Raw genomic sequence first — 12,899 nt, 5'->3', positions numbered from 1 at the left:
GGACATCATTTTCATCTTGGTATGACTAAGGCGACTAAGGTTGCTGAAACGCGTCACCTTACTCCATGATCCGTGTTACTATTTGCTGTGTGAATCTACAATAAATTATCATCTTGCATCGTGCTTTTGTGCTGGACATTCTTCTATTTTCCATTTATCCGTCCTCGTGGTGTCCGCACGAGTCCGTGCACTGAGGCGGCGGCGGTGGTGAGCTGGACGACTTTCCATTTCTTAGGACATCATTTTTCAACCGTATACAGATCAAACTTTGTACACACGTTTTGATACAGTTTAGTCAGGTTTTGAGGAATCCGTTTTTTTTAAATCAAAAACCTGATTAAAAAAAAACTGTATTGCGAAAACGTGGTGTGAACCCAGCCTTATGTAAATCAGAAGATAAAACCTGTCCATCTGATGAGTGTAGAAACCTGCGTATAAGGAGGTCAGTCTGCCAGAACAAGGTGGCAGGGTAGAGAGGTGAAGGGTGGGCTTTTTGGGTGGGTGGGATTTCCCTTGGTCAGTGCTGGGTTACAAGACACCTGGCAGACATCTCTGCAGACACTATCTTATTGTAGCAGTCTGCAGGCACAGACCCTGTGCTTCGGAGTGTCCCTCAGCATGGATCCCTTATTAAGCAGGGTTTTTCTGTACACATTTGGCTTTCTGCTGGTGGGTGTTCATGGGACCCATTACAGGATGTACGGATACCCCATTCATAACAGCTACATCTTCCCTCCAATGGTACACGGCAGCGCGGTCTTACCAGTGCCCAGACCTGGAATATTAGCCAGCCCTCCGCACACTGCAAATGTGCGCCCTAAACCTGAGACCAGGACCCTTCAAGTGAACCAGCCAACAGGTAGGTGCACCCCTGACTCCCATTAATGGTTATCTGCAGATTTACTGATCAGAATTAGCTTTGTTTTACTCAAGTACTGTGATTTTCGTCTTATAAGACGCTCCGGCATATAAGACGCACCTAATTTTATAGGATAAAAATCTAGAAAATAAAGATTCTGAACCAAATACAATGTAAAGTATAGGACAGTGATCTTCAACCTGTGGACCTTCAGATGTTGCAAAACTACAACTCCCAGCATACAACTACAACTCCCAGTTTTGCAACATCTGGAGGTCCGCAGGTTGAAGACCACTGGTATAGGAGGTAATACTCACGTGTCCCCGCCGCTCCGGACCCGTCACCGCTGCCCTGGATGTCGCCCTCCGTCGCTGTAGCCGCGTCCCCGGGGTGTCCCCGTCGCTCCGGAACGTCTCTGCTGCCTGGTGTCCTCGCTCTCTGTCACCGCCATCATGTCGCTACGCACGCCGCTCCTATTGGATGACGGGACGGCGTGCGCGACGACGTGATGACGGCGAAGGAGAGCGCCGGCCATGTAGGGGATCCCTGCACGGAGCAGACACCGAGGAGGCAGGTAAGGTCCCTCCCGGTGTCCTGTAAGCTGTTCGGGATGCCGCGATTTCACCGCGGTGGTCCCGAACAGCCCGATTGTTAGATTTTAGATTTGAATATTTGTTAATTGTGTATTTTAATTACATTTACTGTTTGAAGATGATTTCTTTGAAAAAACATTGTATATGTAAAACGTCCCCATTTAGTGATCTTTGCCCTCACCCATAATGAGATTATGATACAAATCTTAAAACCAATAAAAAAGCCCCAAACTATTCTGTATGTGACCAACAAAATAAAACATTAAGATAGAACTAAGATTTACTGAAGACAAATTAGTCTGTAAAGATGTAGTACATGAAGAATTCTGGAGGAAAAATATTCATATTTAGTAGGAGTTCTATAAATCTACTTAATGGGACTTAAGAGATATTTATGGCATAAACACAGGAGTGCTGTACCTACTCCTCCACTCTGTGACTGTAGGATGATCCCATTATATGGGGGACAAGGGACTTCTACTTCCTAGATAAGTGGGATCCCACCACTGAAGGACCTCCAATGCCTAGATAGCTGGGATCCCATCACTGAAGGACCGCAAGTCCCTAAATAGGTGGGATCCCAGGACTGAAGGACCTCCAATGCCTAGATAGGTGGGATCCCATCACTGAAGGACCGCAAGTCCCTAGATAGGTGGGATCCCACCACTGAAGGACCTCCAATGCCTAGATAGGTGGGATCCCACCACTGAAGGACCTCCAATGCCTAGATAGGTGGGATCCCCACCACTGAAGGACCTCCAATGCCTAGATAGGTGGGATTCCAACCACTGAAGGACCTCCAATGCCTAGATAGGTGGGATCCCAACCACTGAAGGACCTCCAATGCCTAGATAGGTGGGATCCCAACCACTGAAGGACCTCCAATGCCGAGATAGGTGGGATCCCAACCACTGAAGGACCTCCAATGCCTAGATAGGTGGGATCCCACCACTGAAGGACCTCCAATGCCGAGATAGGTGGGATCCCACCACTGAAGGACCTCCAATGCCTAGATAGGTGGGATCCCACCACTGAAGGACCTCCAATGCCTAGATAGGTGGGATCCCACCACTGAAGGACAACCAGCCCCTAAATAGGTGGGATCCCACCACTGAAGGACCTCCAATGCCTAGATAGGTGGGATCCCCACCACTGAAGGACCTCCAATGCCTAGATAGGTGGGATCCCACCATTAAAGGACCTCCAATGCCTAAATAGGTGGGATCCCACCACTGGAGGACCCCAATCAGAAATGTATGGCATTTTCTGTGCCGGATTCTTCTGCCAACATTTTACCTCCAAAGAGAACAAAAGGATAAGTCATTGAAATTGATGTTCTCTTCTCCAACATCATGTCAGTGGAGAGTCGGGAGCCTCCCAGACACTGTATATGGGGATCTTTATACTAATTCACCTTCATGAGTAGATCATGATCCTTAAGGATCACATTGTTTACATGGAGATTATCCATGGAATGGGTGAAATGCAGAGAGCTCTACCCCTACTTATACCTCTTCTTAGATCAGTATTTACCAACCAGTGTGCTTCCAACTGCTGGAGGCACACTGGTTGTGAAACAATGTTTTATAGACAGACATTTTGAAAAAAAAAAAAAAATACACATATATAACCCTTCCCCTTCCTTCTCAAAACCGGATTCTGGGAGTTTAGACAATGCCTCAAGCATAAAGGGCACAACTCCTGGACTCCAGGAAAATCTCAGCACATCTTGTGTCTGCCCTGGAGTCTTTCAGTCATACTCACCTCTCCTGGTTCCTTCACTTCTCTTCACTCCCTGTGTTGCTCCAGACGTCCTGATGAGGGGCATTGTCTGAACACACAGGAGTGAAGAGGAGCGCAGGAACAGAGTCAGGTTTGTTCGTTGTGTTTGCAGGGGATTCTGATCGGAGAGGGGGTGTGGTCTATTTGTGATACAAATCCTGTAGGTTAGGGGCATTCCCTATATAAATGGGAGGAGCATGTGGAGGGAAAAAGTTTTGTGGAAGGGTTTTAGTTCCCCTGTTCAGAATTTCCCCAATATGCCTATTCAAAAGTTGGCAAGTATGATGATAGGTATGAAAACATAGGGGAGAAATGTGTGGTATTATGTTGCGCACAACACTTCAGAGTCTGCCTGTCATGTGCGCAAATTTATGGACAGTGCAAAAAAAATGGTGAAAAGCCTGAATACATTCTTGCGCCAGTTGGTCACTGTGCAGAAATCTTTATCGCACAAGGGATAAATTCAATAGACCAACCAGTGCGCCTGCTAACCAAGCCCCCTGGAAGCGCTCAACCAGAAAAAGAATGAAACCAGCGTAGACAACATAGAAAATGTGATGAATTTGGAGCAAGTCAATTTGCAAAATAAAAACACTGAGCACGCAATTTTTCCGATGCATTCCATTTGATATATTTTCCCCCATAGTTGCCCTGGATATTGCTTCATACGGCGTCTTTCTGTTATTTATAATGACAATATTTGCAGTGCTGTATGCTATGTGAGACTAAAAACTGTCTAACGGCAAAACAGCGCAGATTTAATTTTGTAAACTGCTCTGGTAAAAAGAAAGCTGGTCTATGGTTGGTTGGTTTGGGGCGGTAAAGTCAGCGGGTTGTGATAACTGAGATGTATTCACATTGCGCTTTTATGGGACATGCAATATAGTTTTCCGTTTCTTATACACAGAAGGAACAAATTTATAGGACACCAACAACCTACCCGTGTGTTTTTGGAAAGTAGGTAGAATTGATTCTGCACAATATTACCCTGGTCAGATTTGACCCCTGGTCGTCTGCTTTTTCTTAGAAGGATTCTTTGATATTAAACTGATTACAGGGTATTCTGCTGCTTAGACCCCATCAACCAGCTGTAATCTTTGGTATAAACCGGCAACAGGTATACAATCCCACTACAGCGCCACCACTGGAAAAATTACATCTAATTAAAGGGCTATTCCAGGAATTTTTTTCATTTGACTATGCTACAGGGGCTGTAAAGTTAGTATAGTCCATAAAATAGTGTCTGTACCTGTGTGTGACGGTTTTCTCACAAATCTTCTGTGATTTTCACCCTAATATTTATTTTTAACAGCATACAAAATGACTGATTTTTCCCAGGTTGCAATGCGGCCGAGACCTGACTAACTAGTCAGCTGATGACAGGGAGCCTGTCTGCTTCAATGGGTGGAGCGACTGCTTGGTGGGAGAGAGATTAATCTGCAACTAATGCAACAGCTGTTGGCACCCTGATTGAAAACCACAGGTCTTTTGAATGGATGCAGCTCATTTATGTTCCAATGGGTGGGGTGGCTGATGTGTGGGAGGGAGGAAAATGGAATTATGGGATTTGTAGGCAAAAGAAGAAAACTCAGACAAGAAATACCAGTTCACAAAAAGCTAGCCACAGTATTATGGTAATGTCACAAAATAGCCATTTAGCCTCAAGACAAGTGCAGATCCTTCCTAAGCATGTCCATTACTGTCTGCCAGGTACGTACTAAAATCATAGTACAGTGGATAGTACTTGTGGATAACCCCTTTAATCCTGCCAATTGCTATGACCTCCAGAGTGGGTTTGGCCGGCCAAGATCATGATGTCACGCCACGCCCCCTCCATTCATGTATATGGGAGGGGGCGTGACAACTCTTCATTGAATACTGATTGACAGCGAATCACTCCTCACGTGTAGGCCACAACAGTATAAACACTCTATAGACAATGGACCAGATTTATCAAACTATGTGCGAGTAAAAGCGGAGTGATTTTCCCACAGCAACCAATCACAGCTCAGCTTTAACTTTACCAGAACTCCTTATCTGAGCTGTGATTGGTCGCTGGGGGACAATCACATTACACAAAGCATCATGGTCACTATATACATAGACATGAATGGAGGGGGGCGTGACGTGACCTCACAAGGGGCCTGGCATGACGTCTCGACCATGGCCGCCCAAACATAATGTTCAGAACGCTGAGTGTCTGCACGGAGTTCGCGGGGGGTCCCAGCGGCCAGACCCCTGCGATCAGGCACCTTATCCCCCGTCCTTTGGATAGGGGATAAGATGTCTAGCATAGGAGTACCCCTTTATTAAACATTGTAACAGTTCACATTTTATCAGTAAGTAATAATCTCGTGGCTCATGGCTGACGGGGGCTTCACACAGGCTATTATATAATTGCCATATACATTAGTCTTAAAGGGGTATTACAGGCCAAAACTTTTTTTAATATATATCAACTGGCTCCGGAAAGTTAAACAGATTTGTAAATTACTTCTATTAAAAAATCTTAATCCTTCCAATAGTTATTAGCTTCTGAAGTTGAGTTGTTGTTTTCTGTCTAACTGCTCTCTGATGACTCACGTCCCGGGAGCTGTGCAGTTCCTATGGGGATATTCTCCCATCATGCAAGGGATATTCTCCCATCATGCACAGCTCCCGTGACGTGACATCATCATTGAGCAGTTAGACAGAAAACTTCAGAAGCTAATAACTATTGGAAGGATTAAGATTTTTTAATAGAAGTAATTTACAAATCTGTTTAATTTTCCGGAGCCAGTTGATATATATAAAAAAAAGGTTTTGCCTGGGATACCCCTTTAAGGTTAGTATAGTCTGCTTGTTAAACCTAGAACGTGTTTAATGCCTGAGCAAACGTAGACAGTACAACTCGGGGATAGACAAGTTTCCTTCATACAGCAAATGTTTACATAGAGTTCAAGAGGCGAACAGCGCTGATTGATGGCGGAGCGGTGAGGAGCACCATGTGGATAAGGCAGCTCCCAGAGGTCCTTCCAATGTCCACCGTATGTGGAAGCGCCGGCTGCCAGCTTCACCGTTATGCCTTCCAGCCACGTACGAGGCGCAGTGATCTACCAACCATATCAAATGACGCCTCTATTCATTCAGCTTTAATAGTTCTGTGTGATTTTATTTACTTAAATCTGTGGTTTTAGGTCAATCCAGAAAATTGGACAAGAACACGTTTTTAGCTAAAGGGGCTGTAGGGCATTTTCTCTGTATTCCATGCCACAGTGCCTTGGTTAGTCAGATAAAGGACTAGAACAGTGATCTTCAACCTGTGGCCCTCCAGATGTTGCAAAACTACAACTCCCAGCATGCCCGGACAGCCAACGGCTGTCCGGGCATGCTGGGAGTTGTAGTTTGGCAACATCTGGAGGGCCACAGTTTGGAGACCACTGGACTACACCATCAAAATACAGTCTTTGGTCAGAGTGAAGGAAAGTCTTGGCTGTGAGATTCCGCTAAATATATATATATATATATATATATATATATATATATATGTATATATATATATATATATTACGTGGTACCAAATCCTGATCATGTACATATATGGGGAAATTTATCAAAACCTGTCCAGAGGAAAAGTTACTGAGTTGCCCATAGCAACCAATCACTTCTTTCATTTTTGAAAATGCCTGTGAAAAATGAAAGAACTGATCTGATTGGTTGCTATGGGCAACTCAGCAAATTTTCCTCTGGACAGGTTTTGATAAATCTCCCCCAAAATGTATATGTCTCTAGCACATTTTTTTGTAAAAATAAAAATGCCTCTTTTCTGTAGCTCACTTGGTTTGAAATCCTCTCAAAGGGAGGGGGCGTAGCCTCACTGTTCATGCCTCAGCTTCCTCCCCGCAGCCAGACTCTTCCCTCACATCTCCCCTAGCCTTAGCAAAACTACAACTACCCAGAATGCCCTGACAGGGAGGACATGCTGGGGGTTGTAGTTTTGCTCATGCAGCCTCGTCCATGAGTCCTCTCTTGTCCATGACTCATGGACATATGTGATGCTGCCGCAGGACTTGTTGGTGTCCCAGTAGGCATGGAGACCCCCTAGTGGTGGGATTTTCAGTTGTCATTTTTTTTTTTATTGAATATTCCAACATTTTTAAAGAAGGATATTACAAAAGGTCTTGAATTTTAATCATTAACAGGAAATCAAAAGTTTTTTCATCTGACAGTGCCCATTTAAGCCTACTGAGCATAAAATGATCTAATACTGAGGTTCTTTGTTACGTTATGATATATGGCATTTTATTATACAAGTGCGGGTTTTGGAGCTGATCTAAGTGGTTACGGGATACAGTACTGAGCCTTTTCATCTTTCATTTCTTGAGGATAAAACATTCAACAATATGTAAAATAAAGGCCAAACAAATCTCAATGACCTGACATTACATTATGATTGAGAAGTTCAAATATAATGATGCTATTACATTTTTCATGATTTAAATGGGTACCCAAGAGGGAAAAAAAATATTCAAATAAACTGGTGGCAGAAAGTTTTACAGATATGTAAATTACTTCTATTTAAAAATCTTAACTTATCAGCGGCTGTATGTTCCAGAGGAAGTTGTGTAGTTCTTTCCAGTCTGTTCACAGCGCTCTCTGCTGCCACCTCTGTTCCAGGAACTGTCCAGAGCAGGAGCAAATTCCCATTGTAAACTTTTCCTGCTCTGGACAGTTCCTGACACGGACAGCGGAGAGGTGGCAGCAGAGAACACTGTGGTCAGACTGGAAAGAACTACACAACTTCCTCTGGAACATACAGCAGCTGATAAGTACTGGAAGGCTTAAGATTTTTAGATAGAAGTAATCTGTATAATTTTCTGGCACCAGTTAATTTGAAAAACATTTTTCCTCTTGAGTGCCCCTTTAACAGTGAAAAGGCTGATCTAATAGTCCAGAACAGGCAGGGTTAATCAATTTATTTAAAGGAAATGGGTTTTATTTTTAACAGACAAGGTCCTCCTCCACTGAGGTCTCTGAATTCTTTTTCCAGTTTACTAGATACTTTACATAAAAATTTCAAGCCAACTTGGGAACCAAGTGTCAAAAATGTTTTGAGCTACTGACAGCAAACAGAGATCTTTAATGGGAATCTGTCAGCTGTTCTGTGCCATACGGCGATACAGAGGACAGGGAGGAGCTAATGAGGAGGCCTCTAAAGCTGTCAATCATAGCTGAGAGGAGGGGCTGAGGAAGCTGTCAATCATAGCTGAGAGGAGGGGCTGAGGAAGCTGTCAATCATAGCTGAGAGGAGGGGCTGAGGAAGCTGTCAATCATAGTTGAGAGGAGGGGCTGAGGAAGCTGTCAATCATAGCTGAAAGGAGGGGCTGAGGAAGCTGTCAATCATAGCTGAAAGGAGGGGCTGAGGAAGCTGTCAATCATAGCTGAAAGGAGGGGCTGAGGAAGCTGTCAATCATAGCTGAGAGGAGGGGCTGAGGAAGCTGTCAATCATAGCTGAGAGGAGGGGCTGAGGAAGCTGTCAATCATAGCTGAGAGGAGGGGCTGAGGAAGCTGTCAATCATAGCTGAAAGGAGGGGCTGAGGAAGCTGTCAATCATAGCTGAGAGGAGGGCTGAGGAAGCTGTCAATCATAGCTGAAAGGAGGGGCTGAGGAAGCTGTCAATCATAGCTGAGAGGAGGGGCTGAGGAAGCTGTCAATCATAGCTGAGAGGAGGGGCTGAGGAAGCTGTCAATCATAGCTGAAAGGAGGGGCTGAGGAAGCTGTCAATCATAGCTGAAAGGAGGGGCTGAGGAAGCTGTCAATCATCGCTGAGAGGAGGGCTGAGGAAGCTGTCAATCATCGCTGAGAGGAGGGCTGAGGAAGCTGTCAATCATAGCTGAGAGGAGGGGCTGAGGAAGCTGTCAATCATAGCTGAGAGGAGGGGCTGAGGAAGCTGTCAATCATAGCTGAAAGGAGGGGCTGAGGAAGCTGTCAATCATAGCTGAAAGGAGGGGCTGAGGAAGCGGTCAATCATAGCTGAGAGGAGGGCTGAGGAAGCTGTCAATCATAGCTGAAAGGAGGGGCTGAGGAAGCTGTCAATCATAGCTGAGAGAATTCAGAGAGCTCTTTGAACCTAATGTGAAGAGCCTGCCCCCTGGGCAAAAGTTTGCCCCTGAGAATTATTATTATGATTTTTAATTGTGGTGTCCCAGTACAGGTACATTGTGTCAAGGTCTTGTAGGCCCTGTCAGATTGAGACCTCCAGTGTCCTGGGGGCTCCCCTGCAGGGACTCAACCATTTCTAATGTGTATTTGCACTGTTATAACTTAATAATCAGTTATTAGGTATCTGTAGCTTTAAGTATGTTACCTAGCAACCTCATGCCTAGTCAGGGTATGTGAGAGTGGAGGACTGAGGGCTAGACTAAACTTCTGTGTAAGGTATTATGTTATTACTTGTATGTAACTTTATTGTTATTCCCAAAGGAGAGACAGACAACTCTATGATCCACAGCTGCCTGGCCAATGGGCTTTAGTTTAGCCTTCCCTCATAAGGGGTGGCATTTCCTGTGTAGTTCAGTTCAGGGGTCAGCAGTTCTGGAGAGTTCAGGGGGTCAGTAGTTCTGGAGGTCATGTGTTCAGAAGTGGAGTGCAGGAGTTCAGGAGAGAAGTTGAGTTCAGAGTGAAGAATCATCAACTCATTTCAGTCAGAGTACAGAGTGGAGAAATATCCAGCCTTTACTTCAGCCTTGATCAGAGAATTCCTAAAGGACAATTCATTATCTTCCGGCGAGAAGCCACAAATCTACCGACACTTCAGTAAGTGACTTTAATCTCAAGCCTAATATAGCGCAGAGCTAAAACTCCTAGTCCGGCCGTAAGAGCCAAGCATATATGCGATATCAAGTCCAGGCACTGCAAGCTGTGTGGTCCTCTAGAGACTGTCCGTTAACCCTTTGGGAGACTTTGGTTGAGAGCTGTGGAGATTGTACCACCTATCTTCAAGTTAGTAAAGCCTCCGTTAAACTGCAACCTAGTGTTGAGTCAATTCTCTCCTTGCTAGCCTGTGGGGAGATGGAGTTCCCCAAACCTGTAGTACCCCGGGAGATACCAAGACTACAGTGGGGTCACGTGACATTAAGGGTTAATACCATCCGACCCTGGGTTAATACCCTCAAGAACCAAGTAGCTAACCCCAGCGTAGCGGTGGCTGCGGACCTCACCCGTGGCCACCACATAATCAACTGGTGCCAGAAGTTATACATACTTATAATTTACAAAAAAAAATCAAACCATAGCTCCAGTACATACACAATAAACAGCCAGAAGCAGTTGGCGCCACTCATTCTGTAGTGGTCATGCTGGGTTACTGCAGAGCAGTGTATATGAATAAATGGAAGTGCAGTAACCTGGCTCCACCACTAAACAATCAACAGAGCCAACTGCTTCTGGACGTTTATTGGTATGGGCCCGAGCCACGGCTCAGCCAATCAGACATCAGTGGCCTATTTTGGGGATGTATCATCAATGTTAAATGCTTGGATCGCCCCTTCAATGCAGTTTATTCATATTTTCAGTGCTAAATGTAATGTACAAACTACAATGGGGGCGATTTTCTAAGCAAAATTATCAAGAAGGTATCTAGAAAAGTGTGTGCAAAGAAAAATCATATACTACACCAGATTTATTAAAATCTTTCACCAATTTTGGTGAAAAATATTTGAGCCAATTTTCATAATTCTGGCACGGTGTTAGTTTGTCTGGTGTAGTTTTAATTGATAAATTGCCCCAATGTAAATAAAGCTGAATCTAACATGTCTATGTGGGCTCCTATGTTTCCAGACACTGCCTGTAAGAGTCGTCCCATGGATCTGGTCTTTATCATTGACAGCTCCCGCAGTGTCCGTCCTCAGGAGTTTGAAAAAGTCAAGATCTTCCTTTCAGATATGATTGACACACTTGATACTGGTGAACGTGCAACTCGTGTAGCCGTGGTGAACTATGCCAGCACAGTGAAGACAGAATTCTTCCTGAAAACCTACTTTAATAAAGCTGGAATGAAGAAGGCCATCTCCTTGATCAGTCCACTGTCCACTGGTACCATGACTGGACTAGCCATACAGACAGCCCTAGAAGAAGCATTCACTGAGGAATCAGGAGCTCGCCATGTGTCATTCAAGATTCCTAAAGTAGCCATCATTGTGACAGATGGAAGACCCCAAGACAGGGTACAAGATGTGGCTGCCCGGGCACGCGCCTCTGGTATAGAGATCTATGCGGTGGGAGTAGATAGGGCAGATATTCAGTCCCTTAAGCTGATGGCCAGCGAGCCCTTAGAAGATCATGTCTTTTATGTGGAAACTTATGGAGTCATCGAAAAGCTCACCTCAAAATTTAAGGAAACTCTTTGTGGTAAGTCATCTCGCCATTCCTACCCCAAACTCAGACTAAAATGCGTGGTTCATAAAATTGTACAAAAAAAGACTATTGCCTTCTAAAGCGTGTAGTAAATATTATATTTTTTTTAAAGGGGTACTCCAGTGGAAAACATTTTTTTTAAATCAACTGGCTTCAGAAAGTTAAACAGATTTGTAAATGACTTATATTAAAAAGAATCTTTACCCTTCCAGTACTTTTTAGCAGCTGTATGCTACAGAGGAAATTCTTTTCTTTTTGAATTTCTTTTTTGTCATGTCCACAGTGCTCTCTGCTGACACCTCTGTCTGTGTCAGGAACTGTCCAGAGCAGCAAAGTTTTGCTATGGGAATTTTCTCCTGCTCTGGACTGTTCCTGATATGGGCATCAGGTGTCCGTAGAGAACAAGAAATTCAAAAAGAAAAGAATTTCCTCTGTAGCATACAGCTGCTAAAAAGTATTGGGAGGGTAAAGATTTTTTAATAGAAGTCATTTACAAATCTGTTTAACTTTCTGGCGCCAGTTGATTTAAACATTTTTTTAAAAAATTCCAACGGATTACCCCTTTAATGATGTTACTATGATGACATAAAATAAATGACAAATAACAACCAATCCAGAAAATAAATACCATCACACTAAAGTTAAATATCACACATATTAGTAGGAACAGGGAAAACCTTAGGTGGTTGGTGCCCTGTGCAGAAATCCCTCTACCAGTTGGTGGTTCCCACTAAGAGAAACACTACCCTCTCAGACCTACGTCAAAGGCGTCTATGCCAGGGCCCAGCTGGTGTCTTGCTTTGTACTGATAAGGTGCAAGAACTGTGAAAAGACCAAGTACACATCTATAAGGGTGGGTTCACACCACGATTTCACTGTCCGGCTGCCATACAGTGAAATTGTGGTGTGAACCCACCCTCACTCTTGTTTTTGAAGCAGATTCTGGTTTGGCTGCTAATCCCTAGTCATGTTTTAATGCTCTTTTATGGGTCATTGACTTACAGGGTAGCAACTCTTCACTAGGTGGCTCTAGAGAGTACGCTAAGTGAATTCGCTTAGGGTGAATTTTTTGATGGTGCCCCTTGCAACTTAGATATTATTTAAAATGACAAAATCATGAGTCTTATGAGGAATAGATGTTTGTTAAAGGAGATCTCTGGGATAATAAAACTCATACACTATCCTAAGCATAGGGGATAAGAATCAGATCGTGGGGTTCCGACCGATGGGACCTCTCGTGTTCTCCTGTACTGAGCCCCAAGTCTCCTCTT

The 12,899-nt window shown here is 44.2% G+C and overlaps 1 protein-coding gene across 1 annotated transcript in view; it reads left to right on the top strand.

The window, feature by feature from the left end:
* Positions 1–588: 588 nt before the first annotated feature.
* The window catches only part of MATN3 (matrilin 3), a 29,793-nt gene continuing 17,482 nt past the window's right edge, over positions 589–12,899 (top strand). The window contains exons 1-2 of the mRNA XM_056563096.1: positions 589–859; positions 11,053–11,622. Of these exons, the coding sequence (XP_056419071.1) occupies positions 619–859; positions 11,053–11,622 (811 nt within the window). The 5' untranslated portion in view covers positions 589–618. The remainder of the gene's footprint in view (positions 860–11,052; positions 11,623–12,899) is intronic.

This window comes from Hyla sarda, chromosome 3, assembly GCF_029499605.1.
Source record: "Hyla sarda isolate aHylSar1 chromosome 3, aHylSar1.hap1, whole genome shotgun sequence".
In the NCBI taxonomy this organism is placed as follows: Eukaryota; Metazoa; Chordata; class Amphibia; order Anura; family Hylidae; genus Hyla; species Hyla sarda.
The sequence above is the reverse complement of the archived record's forward strand: the minus strand, read 5'-3'. Positions and strand labels throughout refer to the sequence as shown.